Source organism: Crassostrea angulata, chromosome 7, assembly GCF_025612915.1.
Source record: "Crassostrea angulata isolate pt1a10 chromosome 7, ASM2561291v2, whole genome shotgun sequence".
Classification (NCBI taxonomy): Eukaryota; Metazoa; Mollusca; class Bivalvia; order Ostreida; family Ostreidae; genus Magallana; species Magallana angulata.
Window position 1 is genome coordinate 25,829,837 of NC_069117.1, and position 16,347 is coordinate 25,846,183.

Here is a 16,347-nt window from a genome sequence, read left to right on the forward strand (position 1 = left end):
GGCAGTGCCACACTGGTCACTCCAATGGGATATGATAGGGTGATCAATGAAAGGGAACAACCTCTGCATCAGACTGAAATCTGTAAAGTCATGAACCTATGTAACCAAATTTTTTTATCTCTTTTAGAATGTGTATGGTAAAAAAAAATGAAGACTGAAATGAATGGAAATTTTTCATAACAAAATAAGGGCAAATAATTGTCATAAATTTGATAGAAGCTGGTATAGATACATCTAGGAAAATTATTTGAGTCTGTAGTACTAAGGTTTGCTAATATTAAACAAACATGTTGATGAACTTGGGAGTTTTAGTTCACAGTTCATCAATCTTTGCCGATTACATATATTGTAAACTGATAAAATTTTAATGAGGTTGGAGTAAAGCTTATTATTTGCCAAAGTATTGAGGACCATTCAAAAGAGGGTTTTTTGGGTTTTTTTTATATAAATAAATCACATTTTGTTAATCACAAAATAACACAAATTCATCACCGAGATTTTACTTTTAATCGCCTAAATTAAAAATATTCGTAAAATTATATATCTACCTAAGTGATACTACATTAGGCCTATGTCTATAGTATATACATTCACATTTTCATACCCTACATGATTTATTTCTATTAAAACTTACGAAAAGACGCTTTTTGTCTGCACATGCTTTTTTTTTCAAGTTTGCGCGGCCTCAAGACTATCACTCTCGAGTACTTCCGAAGGAAAGACGAGATCACGTAAAGAGGAATAACTCTTCAAGGTACATACGGTAGCTATGACGACAATAGCCGCCATGTTGTTTACAATGGCCGCCTGGAAAACACCGTAACACAAACAGTGTTAAAAGAATTAAATTTACAACAAAAATGGCGACACAAACTCATTCTTTAAAGCGGTCCGGCTTTCAACCAGCCAGGACCCACGATTACTTATACGGTAAGTGGATATTACACGATAAATTTTAGTCTTTTTCATAGATACACGATGTTTTTTTTAAACAATTTGATAAAAGAGTATATATATACCATAACACATCATGAATTGTTTTAAAATTTGAACACATATATATGTGCGTTATATCGATGCGTTTGGCGATATTTTTCAATAGCAAAATAAAAATTTATATCACAAAATGGGCAACAAACCGACAAAAAAGGGGGTACATAATTAGTATTAAAAAAATACCCCATTATTCTATATTCCTCCTTTTTATATCATACTATATACCGGTACCTACTTTTTTGTTGCTCAAATTGTGTAAAAAAAAAACCCTGTCATTAATGCTGTTATACCTGGCTTTTGTAGTTACCATGTTGTTGTTTTTCTTAACCAAGAAAAGTGGATCTGATGTATAGCATGTAATAAATGAAATGTTTTTCAGATCCCCATCATGTCACCTCAAGTGAAAGAGACCATGCTAGGTCAACATTCAAAGCACACACTAGCACAGACCGTGTTGTAAGTTTATGTTAAATATTGGTTACTCTTTTGTACTATACATTTATTCTATGTAATAGTAAACTCAGTAGACATGGAAAATAATAATGATAGAACTGAATGTGAATTTATCATCTTTTGGATTGTATTAGGATATTTACATACTTTTTAAAAAATAGAAACGGGTGCCTTTGTACAACACAATGTTCAGTGAACTACGTCATCATCCCCGTTTTCAAATGCGGTTGGATGTCACAGATCCAGTGCCAAAGTTCATATCCAGACAGTGGAGGGGCTATGCTGATCAGGCTCGTGATGCTATGATAAGATACACAACGTAAGATAATAACCAATGTTTTTCCTTCAACAGTGTTCAAATATGTTTTTAAAAATCCCTGATAATTATTATTTAAGCACTCTTATCTTGATTCTGACTCTTTGATTTTGTTTTCAGTTTTAATTATGATCCAAATGTCACAGTACCACCAAAACATTATGCAAATGCAGAGGTTGGAGGAAGAAATCGATACAAGTTTTTCAAGAGACCAATTATTCCATTTTTACAACAAATACCACCTGAAGTTATGCTTGCAACAGCTAGGTATGAACTAGTACTAGCATAATGTTAACTGTACTTTTACATCACATTATTCATATTTTTGAATTTCAAAGTATATTACCCGTATACATGTATATACAATTACAGGAAAGTTCAGACAGTCATTTATAATCTAGTCAACAAAAGCAACACACAAAAATAATTTTGAAGTATTACCAGTAGTGAAAAAAAAATTGTGTGAATTAAAAGGTACATTGTACTTGTATTAAGGTGTATATTTGTACATTATGTCGGTTTTGTAAAATTTGTAAATACAATGCCTGAGAAAAGTTTTTATTTTCATTAGGCAAGACCCCTTGGCAGGACCTGACCAGTTGCAGTTAGAGCGTCCACCCACACCTTTGACAAAAACAGTGGAGGTCCAAACGGATTACAGAGATTCAGAGGCCCAGACAGATCCTTACACCCCTGAGTATGTTGTACGACCTGGATCCGCCCCTGAGCTGCTCACTCTGGCAACTTTATCACATGGTAAACTTTTCTAATGAAAAGATGTTCCATTTCATAAATGTTCATTTCATTAATATATACATTCTCAACTGTTTCAACATGAATTTATTCAATAAAATCAATCATATTTCTTGATTTTTCTTGGTTTAAATAAGGGGATGATAGTTTTCACAACTAAAAAATTAAGGGTGTTATAATATGTATTGACTTTGATGTTTTAGGCCGTGGGCTTCCAGCTGGTATGGCTGAGGTCGAGATGATTGAGCGTGCTCGAGCAAAGCGAGCTTGGGAGGCAACTCTTCCTCCTCTAAATGATGTCTCACAACTGGAAAAACGAAGAAAAATGATGGATGAAATGGAGAGAAAGGAATGGGCTCTCAGAGAGCAGGAAATTGAAAAGTATGACATCATCATATCAAACAAGCATTACCTTATGTACTTCTCATCATCTGTTTACATATAAGCTTTGGTAGTAATTGCTTAGCCAATTTAACACATAATTTTCTGGGTTACAGATACAAGTTTATATTCCTATTCCGTGTAGATTTTGTGATTGGTTTTGAGTATGAAAAAATTATATATATAAAAGAAAATTATTAAATGACGAGGAGTTTAGGAGTATCTAAAAGTACTTTTAGATATAAGTAATTACACGATGAAATTACAATACCAAATACATTGGACATGTAATTTTCATTGTAAAATCAGTCGCCTCATTAACAAAACTGAAATCAATTTCAGGTTACAAGAGGCTAGATTGGAAGTGCTTAAGCAGCTTCTAAAGAAGAGGGAGGAGAATCATGCAGAGTTAAATATCAAGAGGCTGGACAAACTGTGGTCCAAGAAACAAAAGGAAAAGGATGCTAAAGTGAAGAAAATTAGGAATGAACACATTAAGAGTGAGTTAGATTGCCTTCAACCTGGCCCTTCCTGGCCAGTGAAATTGTTCGCAAACTTTGTTATATATGCAATAAAAATGGGATGAGAACACACCAAAAGAACTATAAAAAAAACTTCATATAATTAGCTTTATAAAAACCCAAAGTAACTTGAATATAATTTGCAATAAGCAAAATTAAAAACTACTGTAATGTATGTTTAAAATTTTGATAGCAATCAGAAAATTGACCAGAAAGAGAGGAAAGGTTGAAGGTCAAATGGAGAGGAGGGATATCATTCAAGAATATTCAAATTTTGGATCTCAGACGTATGCTCCCCTGACTCGGATAGGAATGTTTTTGGATCGCGGGTCGGAGCAGTACGTAGTGAAGAGCAGGCATCTGAGCACCTACCAGGGTCTTTTAGAGCTTGAAGCCTCACTTCCAGATTTTGTTGTGAATCCCCGTGTCAAGGCACCAAAGCCCAAAACTGTGACCAAGACTGGCTACATGAAGAGGAAGTACAGGCAGGAGCAGGAATTGAAAGACATGCACCAGGTTAGAACTCTCTCTCTCTCTCTCTCTCTCTCTCTCTCTCTCTCTCTCTCCCTCTCTCTCTCTCTTCTATTGTTGGTTGAGAGTCAGTCTCATTTTTGAGACTGCTTACTATTTTCTTATTCCTTTGAATCAATAGATTTACTGCTGTTACAATTTTCAACATTATTTAGGAAGTTAATACTTAAGTTTGTACTCAGAAAGGGGAAAATGTTCTGTGTCCAAGTAGCGTAGTGGACAACGCACTCGCTTGTCACCGCTGCGACCCGAGTTCGATACCCATGATCGACAGTGGTTGTATGTGATAGGGTATGGCGGTCGCCCGCTTGGACACGTGGGTTCTCTCCGGGTACTCCGGCTTCTTCCCACACCAATGACCCCCTCGCGCTAACATCCGTGCCAACGAGAGATATTAATATAAGTTGTAGAACTTGCTTATCAATCGTTGTAAAATAAATAAAGTTCAGTTCAAATGTTCTGTTTGTTGATAATCTTGATCCTAATTTTCATTCACAGACAATTGTAGAGGAGAAAGAGAAGGGAGAATTGGAACCCAAGCCCCTCAGATTCCTTCAGAAGATAGAAAAGCCCATCCCAAGACCTCCTACCCCCACTGTGGATGTGCCTTCAGAGGTAAATGAGCATGATGTATCTCAGTACAAGAAAACAATTATTCATCACTTACAATTAAAGAAAGGTGGATGGGTTTAATATTCATTTTTTTTCCATTCATTTTCATATCCATTTTTTAAATTAGGAAACACAATAGAAAACTGTGTAATATTGATAATCAAGGAAACATTGAAACATATTTGAAATATAATTGATTCACTATCATTTAAAAAATTTAATCAAATACTTTGCGTATCTTCTTCTTTTTCTTTGTACCAGTCCATGCTTTGTAGGTCATTTTCTTTTTCCTGTATCATAAAACAGAAATTGATTATTGTGTTGCTAAAAACATCTTTGTACAAAAATGTCAAAATATACTACTGGGTAAAAGAAATAAAAAAAATTATATAGATTTGGAAATGTGAAAATATCACTGATTTTTTTTCTTGAAGGGTTTTTTTTTCAGCTAGCTAACAGTGTCATTGGTTGATATGTTTTAATGCTTGATTTTTTGGGGTGGTACAGGTAGCTGTAGACAATTTTAAACAGTAACATTTCAAACCAAACAGGTTTTCTGTTAATCACTAATATCTTGTATTTCCAAGGACCAGGAACATGCAGTGGATAAGAGTGTATGTAAATCAAGTCATTTTTCATGCATCACACATATATATCTGCGTGGCTGATTCATATTTACCTTTACTCGCTCTCCCATTGACGACATTTTTAATCATTTGCCCAAAATCAATATCATTTCATTATGATTTTTTAAAAAATATTTAATATTTTTATTCATCGTAATCACTTTTGACGAACTTTACCCGCATGAAATTTTTCATTGAAGAAATTTGAATTTCTGAATGTTGTGAAAAAAAATAACAAAATTTATATAAAATTTATATCTTTTTCAAAGGTAAAGTGTTCAGCCCTTAAAGAGTAGAGGATTAAAATATAATACAAGTTTATGAATTTATCTTACATAGCGGTAATTTAATTGTAGCTTCTTATTAAGTAAAATTTACCTGCAATTAATCAAATTTTAATCCTGTTTAGACAGGAAAGCAATGGTTGCTTCAAGAGAGAAAATTTGTATCAAATGTTTTTATTTTATTGCTTGATACAAAGAAACTAATCTAATAAGCAGTGAAAAGACAAAGTTATAATGTTGGTGTTAAGCACAGCTTTTTTTATTGTGGAAAGAATCACGCTTTTATGGAATATAGAATTTGTTTGAAAGGAAACTTACATAGGTACTTCACATGATATACAATTCAAATTTGGTTTTTGTATGTTTTTGAAAGCATCACCGCATGGCTTTTGAGTTGTAACCAACAGACAATTAAAACCAGTGACGATTGTAATCATATTTTTAAATTACAATGTATCAGCATTAACACGTATTTTGCTCTATTGTTGGTACTTAAATCCACAAATCTTAGGCTTTATGATTAATTATGTATATGAATTATGACATTTTAATATTCCCTGCTTCTGTTTTACTACAAGACCAAAATACACATAACCATGCAAATAATTGTGTTTATGAATATAATAAGTGCTGTTAAAAAGATTAAAATAGCCAAATAAATAAATAAAAATGGATAAAATGGAAGTAATTTTTTTTATGGTTTATGTTGACACAGCAAGGTATATAAACAGCGTATTTATATGAAATTTTTAATTTGCTGACAACTGTAAAGTAGACATTGTATCTAATTCTTGCTTGCAATGTTTTAGGAGGAAGAGGAAAAAGAGCTTGCAGTCATATTCTTGCAACAAGTCATCCGAGGCAGAGCTATACAGAATATGGTCAGTATATACCTTTCTCTAATCTGTACAAGCATTTTCATGAATTGTAATTTAAGAAAATCTCTCTCTCTCTCTCTCTCTCTCTCTCTCTCTCTCTCTCTCATGAAATACTGCAGGAAATCCTGATCCTTGTAAAAATACTGAATATCAAGTCTGCATCCTTAACCCAGTACTTAATTTTTTTTTCACTATTCAACTTGTCAGATTTTCGAAGGAAAAGAGAAAAGACAAGAACTCATCAAGGAGCTAAGGAGCACACATGCTCTGCAAGAAGCCGAGCAACAAATGAAGCAACAGGAAAAGCAAGCAACACTAGCTTTGCAACGCCAGCGCAGGCTGCATGAGCACAAGGTATGTTCTAGTTTGCAAATCTGCTTTCTTCATGAAATGTCACAATACAGAATTGCATGTACTTTGAACTCTAGAACTAATGTGATCATGACATTGAAAAGGTTCTAGTTATTGTATATATGTGATACCTGTATGAAGTTGCAGCATGTGAGGTTGTTAACTTATGGTACCTGGTGTAGAGCAAATATCACCAAACACAAAAAATTCAGTTTGTAAATATAGGATAAAACATTGCTTCTATCATTTTCATTATATATCTGCATCTGCACAATTGCATCCATATTGAATAAGTAATGTATGCATACTGCAAACTGTTTACAACATTCCCAAATACACCTCTTGTTTCTTCGGTAGAGTTGGCATTGTGTAGGATGATATATATGCACAGTGTGACAACTGTATCCATCATCTAGAATATTGATTCAGAGTTTTTCTCATACAAAACATTCTTGCAATTCAACATGTCCAAAAACCCATTCCATTTATTATTCATGAACCAAGAGTTTACATTTTTGCCAGTAGAAGCTGGCCAGATGAAGGAATCTTGATTAACAAGGCCAATGCATAATTAATTACATACAAAAAAGGATAAATCTTTGACTATGTTCTGATTAAATGAAGTTGTATATTTTCCTGGACGTTTTGTTTTAGAGGAATTGTTAGTGTGCTAGTTGACAGGTAATTTTAGGATTAAGTGACTGAATATTTACCCTAACTTATGTACTCTTTCTTTAGCAAATTTGTATTATTTTATAATTTTCTTCATTCACACCAAAAAAAATCCCAACACTTAGCAATAAATTGGCCTCAAAAAAGTATCTTCATTGCAAACATAGGAAAAACAGGCTTTTTAAATTATTTAATATGCAAACGAAAGAAAAACAGACTTACTTTAATAATTCTTTTCTGCAGGAATTATTGGTGGACGAGGCAATGAGCCAGTTAGAGGGCTCCTCATTGGCCGACACCATGGACTTCCTCAGTAAGGAGCTGGTCCGTCTACAGGAGGAGAGGAGGATCCACGCCTTCTCCATGCTGGCAGAGCGCCAGAGGAGGATCAGGGAGGCAGAGGAGAGCGGCAGGAGGCAAGTGGAGGAACGTCGCCGACGCGAGGAGGATGAAGTCTTCAAACAGGTCAGTTCTCAACGTGTCAGTTGTGGTACTTCATGATATATTGTCAAAGGAAAGATGACCAAGTTTCCAAATATTGATTGTAGAAGGATATTGAAATTGTTTTCTAGAAAACTTCTTGAATACATTTATTACTCTCCCAAAGGCAAAACCGTAGTTCTACTTAAAAATTAGGTTGACAAGCCTGAATTTCCCTTGATCAAGTTATAGTTCTGCAGCTACACTCTCCCTAGACAAAAATCTGTCAAAAATGTTGCAAAGCAAAACTCCATCACTCATTCAAGTTAAGAATGTGTAACCAACTGTTCCGGCCAAGAAAATTATGAGAAAGTGAACAAAAGTATATGAGGGTATTTTGTGCTACAGGTGGTGAAGGTCCACCAGCGCTCAGTAGACACCTATCTAGAAGACATCATCCTGGGATCTATAGACAAGACCGCTGATGAGCAGGCTAGAGGCGAGATCATGGACCAGGCAGAGAAGATCAATGATGTAGCTTATGAAATAGAAGAGAGGTAAACTACAGAACATACAGAAATACATTACATTAAATCTGTAAATTTTATGGTAAAAGAGTGCTTGATGCCTGTATGAGAGGGAACATGTAATGAAGAAATCATATACTACTAGACTTGAAGCAAAAGAGATAAAATGCAGGTTGAAAAATTGGTCATTTTTATACATATGTCATAAAGATGCAATGTTTGAAAACAGTAGTGCTCAAAGAATATACATGAACCTACTTTACCTAAGAGGCCTCGAGTTATTAGACCATTGAGAACTGCTTAAACTTAAAATATCTTTCTGCTGAAGTGAAAAATGGGCTTTGATTGGATTTTAAAAATCTTTTTTGCAGCCGAACTCAGCTCCAGTCAGAAGAAATTGTTGCAGATCTTGTTCACTGCTTTTTATTGCCTGAAGTTCAGAAGACCACAATGCGAGAAAAAGGTACATAGTTTATATTTTTTGGTCCATACAAAATCAGTGAAAATGTGTATTTCTGTAACAGATTCATGAAGTGTGGAAACTTACACATATGTTTAACATAATATTTCTGAATTCTTTTCAGTGAGAAGAGACCAGAGGAAGTATCTTTTGGCTGCACATAAAGAAATTCACAAAGAAGGGGAAGAGATCTTATCCATGCATGCTAAACCTGTTAAACCAGAGTCAAGCAAAGAAGGTTCCTCATGAACTCTGATTCTGTGACTGCCCTTACAAATCAACTTTAAAATGAACATCACATCTCAGTGCTTGAAATAATTAATATCCCCAAAGAGGAATGTTTTGTGTTAATTCAGATCTTCAGACACCTTTGAAAGACGTCTACTTTTCACTCCAAATTTATTTTTGTGATATATTTTCTGAATAGAAAGTTCCTTTTGTTGCACCTTGGTAGAAAAAGAATGTATGCTAGACCTACCATCAATCATGTTTTATACAAATAAGACCTTGGGCTGTTTCTGTGATAAATTTTTCTTTAATAAATGCACACTTTTAGTGTGCATGTGTAACATATGTATATTTTGTAGTAAGAACTGAATATGTGAAGAGATATATGTATTGTATGAACCTGTTTAACTTATGTTTTCAATAAAAAAAAAAAAGTTAAAAAAAAAAAAAAAATCCTTCTATACTTGAAGCAATTTCTGACTTACCTAAGTCAAAATTTCAACCAGTCATAAAATAATGGTTTATCATAAATTGACGACAAAAATTTGTAATTGACAACATTATATCAAGACACTTTTAATAGCATTTCAATTTTGTCAGTGTTTTCAATCAAGAGACATTAAGACAGTTCACAATTTTTGACTTAAGTCTAAGTTTGCTTCATGATTCTGGGGCCAGTACTTGGAATCCCATACACCGGTACAGGTTCCAAAACCTTGCCAATTTTAAATTACAGGCAGACCCAAATATTATATGTACCGGTATATCCTGAGTAAAAAAAAATACCTGATTATGATTGACAAAAGAAAATTTTAATGATTTCTTCTTTTTTATTGTTTGTTTTTCTTCATTAACAAAACAATGTACTTTTAAAAAAGTACAAAAATGGAGGAAAATACAGTGTATGAAAGCTAAGCACCATATGTCGCACATCCAAAGCCCGGAATCTATGGGAACAAACAATCTAATGTCCAGTAAAGACTAAAATGCTGACAATTTTTTAAGACCTGCATTCTTAAACACTAACCTAAATCTGTTTATGTTACTTAAATTAACAATGCATACATTAATTCACTGTACAAAACACTGAACATACAAAAAAAATCAAGTTAACTTGAGCTAAAATAGACCAATGGAAAACCAGGCAGACTAGAACAAATATGTTGAAGCGTTTCATTTAGAATTCATTAAAATGAATGTTTACCCACCTGTTTCCTCTAGAAACGTGTACAAGTATTTAAATCAAAGGACCATGATTTATGAGTTAGTTAATATGACAATAATGTAAATCTTTTTATGGTAATGATCTAAATTTCCTTATTTTTGCACAGTAAATGTATATCACATAAATTCAATCAAAACAATGTTAGCGAAATGTATTTTGTACTAACTCATAACATAAAATTCATATATGTATCACCCTTTGCCGGATTTTCCGTTGCATATCCTTGCAAATTTGATGACAAAGAATATTCTCAATTGCTTTTTTAAAACACATTTTGTTCATATTCAAAAAATTGAATCTTTTTCTTTCATAATAAAAAATCTACACAAATATTTTTTGATTAAATATCTTGATAACAAAGAACACAACCAGAAAACTTATTAAGTCCATACAACAAGCATTGTAAACAGGAATTTTTTTTACAAATAATCATCAACACTTATGCAATATTCTTAACAAGTATATCTTACAAAAGCTAAAATTTCATGAAAAACCAACAATTCAACAGGATTTATATTACTTCTCATGCGTTCAAATTATCATGCTGGAAAAATAACACAGAACAAATGTACAATATAATTTTATGCTTGTTTTAGAACAACATAAAAATAATGTTTCCTATCAAGAGAGTTTGACAAATTTGAGACTTTTTGTAAGCACAGACTGAGAATACAGGTCTCAACACTATGATTCTTATAACGAAACATAAAAAAAATTATTTTCCACAAAATTTGAAATTAATCTGAGTAAAAAACAAATAAAAGCTTCTTTGGTTACTGAAGTTCAAATTGTTTAAATATCAAATGTAAAAAATACATTTATAACGTGTACAGAGAAATCTTCTCCTTATGTTATAGTTTTGCCCTATTTGCCTATATTGTCAGTTTATGGATGAAATTAGAATGGGGCTATTCAATTCAAAATAGTAAATAATGTAATTATAAAGCACAATTTTAAATTTATATGAATAACTTTACAAGTGTGATTAAGTGCAACCGTGTACACAGTGAGTGTTCTTTACTTTCCTTACTTCAAGATAATTTGTAGACATAAAATGATTGTTGATACATGTATATGGACTAAAAGAATAAAACTAATTGTATGAAAGAACATTTTATCGCTTACGTTCAATCACAAAGATAAGTAACAAAAAGCCACTACACCAGTTTCCTTAATTTTTACATATACAGCATAATAATGCAAAAGTAATCATCCTGCTTTGCAGAATTAAAAAAGTCTACAGTGGCTTTTGCTGCCTCGCCCTGGATTTGGCACCTCCTGGGAAATCCTTGATTCATCTCCTTTCAGCAGCCAGATAAATACATGTCACAGAACATACGACATCTGAAGAAATTTGGCTAACAATAAAATGATGGAAGATATCTTAATTATTTCTCTATATTTTACCGAGATGGATCCATAACTGATTAGTTTTCTGACCTGCCTCTTCTGTTTTTGGAAACCATTTCTTTTGGCACGTAACAAAATATATTAAACCAAGCATTGACAGACTTTGGCCTAAAAATTTTATCTGGCATTATGTTAAATAACGGTCCCATCTCAGCAATGAAACTCTCAGTCTTCACACTTGGGCGAACAATAACATTTGTCTTTGGCAGCATAACACTCCTCATTCCCCCACCTCCCCCTGTCAGTGAGGGTCTGTCTCACTGGAGGATGAGTCTGTTGGCTCTCTGTGGCTTGATAATGAAATGCTGTCTTGGCTGTGTTTGCTATCATCAGCTGTCTCTTGCTCACTTTGAGATGGCACTGAAAATGTAGTTAGTGAATGATGTCAAGAGATGGCACTAATATTGTAGTTAGAAAATGGTTATCATAGCAATGATAAATTTTGAAGCCAATATATACAACTCATCAAATTTCCACTACCAAGTTTTTCTTTTCAAGTACATTACGGTAGAAGGAAAAAAAACAGAAATATTTAAAAGTTGAAGTTCTTTCAGCACATTAACAACACACAGTTGTGTTTTGATGTACAAAACATACAGAACTGTTGATTGTTAAGATTGCTGAATTAGAGATTATGATTTATGCCATAAGAAATCAAGTCCAACAAACTCACTTGTAACGATGGGTATGACAATGGGCTGAGTCTGCACTGTGTCAGTGACCGAGGTGGCGGCCTCCGACTTGACCGCAGACTGTAGACCCGAGGGTAACTGAGGCTGAATGTTGGCTATACTCTCTGGCCAGAACCTCTGTAAGGGACGATTCTGTGGCTTGGACTTGGCCTTCTTTGTAGGTTCAGGATTACTGGCATCCAACATTGGCTGTAGAATTCTTCTTCTGGCATTGATAAACCTAAGAAACACAGTGCACAAAGTCATAAGACTATGCATGTGAAATGACAGCATCTAAACATAAATTCTAACAATATATGCAACTTTCCATTTATTAACAATGAACTGCAGTTCAGATTCCTCCTTTCCTTTGCCAGTTACAAATTAGTAATATATCAACACTCCTCTGAATTCACATCCCTTCCCCCAAATTCAAAACAAGATGAATATAGAAGCAACAAGAGTTCTCACCAGTTGTTGACCTGTAACAATGTCAGATTTGTCTGATTGGCTATCTGCCTTTTTTCGTCTTCTGTAGGGTATGGATGCTGTACAAAAATAGAGCATACGTTTGTTTTATCAAGACAAAATGTTGATACAAACATATTGTATTTCTAATAAATGGACTGATTCCCCCTCTTATTGTAATAAACTTGTCAAATAGATATATAGAAACTATTATATAGATTTAAAAAGTGTTTCTAATTGGGTTTTTTTTTTAAATTTTAGTGAAATTACAAAAAACTGCAAAAAGCAAAATATTACACAATGAAAAGATGTTATAAAAAGATGTAAGCTCAATGAGGCTACATAAACAAAAACTTACCACAATGTGTTGAAAGAGCCAAGATTTCATGACCTGAGTTGCATGCTTTGGAAGCACTCCTCTTTTACTTTTCTTTTTCCCCAGTGGATCATCATCATCAGAGTCTATACACAAAATATTTTCAATTTAATTTCTACTTACTCTGGACTAAGAATTCTTCTTTTAAGAATGACAAATCAAACATTTTGAAGATATAAAAAAAAATTAATGATAAAATAAAAGAGAGGACAAGAAAAAAAACAACAATGTTTCTGGTCTCAGTTACCTAATGCTGCTGCAGCTTGGGCAGACTGACTGCTGACTAACCCCAGGGGATTCAGAGAAGAGCTTCCCCCTATCACTGCACTGGAGACAATGGGACTTTGTAAAGGTGTGCTTTGTATCTGAAATTTACACCAAAATTTGCATTGTCTGTCAAACTAACCAATTGCTTTTAAAATTAAAACCATTAAAAAAAAATATTTTACTAATAAATATTCCACCACATTTTTTGAATTTTGTCAGTATTTCAATCAAGAATTTAGAAATGTGGATATTGAAAATCCAAACCCATCTGCCATTGACTAAATCAATCTGAATACCTGAATTGGCTGAGCCACCAGCCCTTGTGGAGTCTGCACCATCTGATACACCTGATTCAACGTGGCTGCTGCTGATTGCTGCTGAATCACCATACCTGTACTGGTCACCACACCTGCCGTCCCTGAAACCTGACCCCCACTTAGGGGCGGGGAAGAACCATGTTCACTGAAATCATCAAAGTCTGTGTCCACACGGAGAAGTTGTTCACTTTGGAGTTTGCCTTTCAGGCAGTTTATGTATCTGTTACAGAAGTCTTTGCATAACTCATTCACTTTTTCCAGTTCCAATAAATGAATCCGTAATACTTGTATTGATTTAACCATCTGTAAGACAGTATATAGAAGACAATTAGTATCAGAAATATTTGTTTAACTAGTGCAAATAAGAGAATAAGGGAAATAACTCTCAAAATAAATTAGCACAATGAGTAAACTCTCGAAAAGATTCACCAACCAAATTGTCCAGTTCTGTATCTTCGCTGAAGAAAGGCTTTCTTTCCTTTTCCTGGCGCTGAACAAATGTCTGAATGTCTACATCAAAGCTGTCAGAACTAGGACAATCCGACGTTTGGGAGGCTTGTTCACATTTCACAAACAGCAGCTCCATTAAAGGGAAGAGAGGATGTCTGGGGGAAAAAAAATCAAAAATGATTTAAAGCATATCATGCAACCAAATACCTCTGAACTTTATATTTAAACACATTCTGTTGTATGAAATTTTCAAACTTACAAAGAATACATTTCAATTTTTTTGATTTTTAAGAAAAAAAAATTAAGAAGAATGACTTTAACACTATAAGAATATTTTCTTTTTTTTTCAAATGCTTTCTGCAATTTTTCTGATTATTCTAACAGAACATGTGCAAAATTTGACAAATTTTCACAAAATGGTTCCAATTTTTTTTATCTGGACACAATACGACAAAAAGAATGTGAAAATCAATTAAATAAAGTAATTCAGAATTTTGAAAGGGTGAAACTTCTGATCACATCTTCAAAATATTAACTCAATGAAATTGTATATGATTTTTACCAATGAAGTGATCCAGCAATATACAAACATTATCTTACCCATAAATCTTCTTCTTTTCATCTTCATACTGTGCATCATTGATTTCCTGTATTGTAATGGTCCCCATGGATTCCACTGAACTGCAGAAAGTAATATACAGAATACTAAAGTTTAAACAAAATTACTTTACTATAACATATTTTTTTAAATTTTTCATCAATATTAAATGATGCAGTTTGTAAATCGATAAAATCAAATTTTAAAAGAAATTAATTTGAAAGGACTTAATTCATTTAAATATTAGTTTACTTGTAGTATACTCCTCCTTCAAACCTTACCTGTGAACTTCTGAGGGAGTCCCATTGCCCCCTTTATTCAGCAACTTGGATTCTGTGTATGTGGGAGGGAGGCCTTGGACCACGGACATTTTTAACAATTAAAATGTGAAGCAATTAAGGCTCCAGTCCTGAATATGGCACCATTTGAATTCTAAAAATCAAATAAGAGAATCATCTATATATTGTTTGATATGATAAACACACATACATTTCACTTGTAATCATATAAAGGACGGATAATATGACACGTAATGTGATTTAAGCTATAGTAATATGTAGACAAACATTGCCTTTCGCTCAACACGTAATCTTCGAATTTTTTCAAGTACATTGCGAGTGCATTTTAATTAACTAAGACCATATATTTATTCAAATGGTAAAGTTTATCATGAAAACCTTTAAAATAGTATTGCAGTATGACAACATATTCGACGACGGACTGATGCAGAAATGTTCGAGCCAACTGACGACAAATTGGGGCAGTGCCAAACGCCAGAATGTAAATTTTGTTGAAAATAGGTCAATTTGCAAACAATCATGTACATAAAAAATATTTCAGTTTGAATCTTGAAATGCTTGTTATTATACTATTTGCTGCTAATTTATTTAAAATCCCAATCAACTGATTAGAGGCAAATCAATGTAAACATTGTAACGTTTGACAAGCAATCTGGCAGTTAATTGACAGCCTACCTCGTATAAAGACACTGTCACTCACCGTCAAAATGGCGCCCATCAATTTACACTGGCCCACCCTATCACGTGATAAACTACGTCACAATAGAGCAGGTGCCCCGATTTTCTGTGAGGCTCCCAAGGGAAAATAAAACTATAAACAATTATCAGTAAACTGGTTAAAGTGTTGTGTTTCGGAGAAGGGGGGGGGGGGGGGGGGGTTAAGTCTCGAGGTCGAAAGTGAAGATATGATGATCAGATGTATGTACAGCTGCGCATTAGAAAAAAACATTCCGTAAATTATAGTTAATGGGTATTGCTCTGAGTTTTGAAAAGGGTAATAAACATGATAAAAGAAGGAAAACATAACAAATGCTTTTGTATTAACGGGAAATTAAATTTTAATTTTAAGACCAAAATCAACACTGTCAGTTGGATATAACCATCACTAAAATGGAATTATCTATATAAATAGATAGAGGGAAATTTTTTTGAAAAAGAAGTGTGCATGCACGCACAATTTAGAAAATCTCTCTCTCTCTCTCTCTCTCTCTCTCTCTCTCTCTCTCTCTCTCTCTCTCTCTCTCTCTCTCTCTCTCT

General features: G+C 33.6%; 2 protein-coding genes across 4 annotated transcripts; one reads left to right on the forward strand and one right to left on the reverse strand.

Moving 5' to 3' along the window:
- Positions 1-770: 770 nt before the first annotated feature.
- Positions 771-10,652, forward strand: LOC128156699 (cilia- and flagella-associated protein 91-like). 2 transcript variants are annotated; one of them, XM_052818950.1, is made up of 16 exons: positions 771-930; positions 1,376-1,452; positions 1,611-1,768; positions 1,886-2,032; positions 2,337-2,521; positions 2,722-2,899; positions 3,242-3,399; positions 3,614-3,936; positions 4,450-4,566; positions 5,151-5,177; positions 6,283-6,354; positions 6,559-6,705; positions 7,618-7,839; positions 8,203-8,351; positions 8,693-8,784; positions 8,906-10,652. In XM_052818950.1, exons 1-16 carry the CDS (start codon positions 861-863, stop codon positions 9,028-9,030), a joined length of 2,247 nt encoding a protein of 748 aa, XP_052674910.1. In that variant the 5' UTR covers positions 771-860; the 3' UTR covers positions 9,031-10,652. The 2 variants fall into 2 exon arrangements, with proteins under 2 accessions (XP_052674910.1, XP_052674911.1); XM_052818951.1 differs by lacking the exon at positions 5,151-5,177.
- LOC128156700 (homeobox protein PKNOX2-like) lies at positions 9,820-15,869 on the reverse strand. 2 transcript variants are annotated; one of them, XM_052818953.1, is made up of 10 exons: positions 15,791-15,869; positions 15,073-15,223; positions 14,794-14,874; positions 14,177-14,348; positions 13,723-14,046; positions 13,407-13,524; positions 13,142-13,245; positions 12,787-12,863; positions 12,318-12,556; positions 9,820-12,004 (listed from the first exon to the last, which is right to left on the reverse strand). In XM_052818953.1, the coding sequence occupies exons 2-10, from the start codon at positions 15,159-15,161 to the stop codon at positions 11,886-11,888; spliced, it is 1,323 nt and encodes a 440-aa protein (XP_052674913.1). In that variant the 5' UTR covers positions 15,162-15,223; positions 15,791-15,869; the 3' UTR covers positions 9,820-11,885. The 2 variants fall into 2 exon arrangements, with proteins under 2 accessions (XP_052674913.1, XP_052674912.1); XM_052818952.1 differs by having other exon boundaries at positions 15,766-15,816.
- Positions 15,870-16,347: the final 478 nt, after the last annotated feature.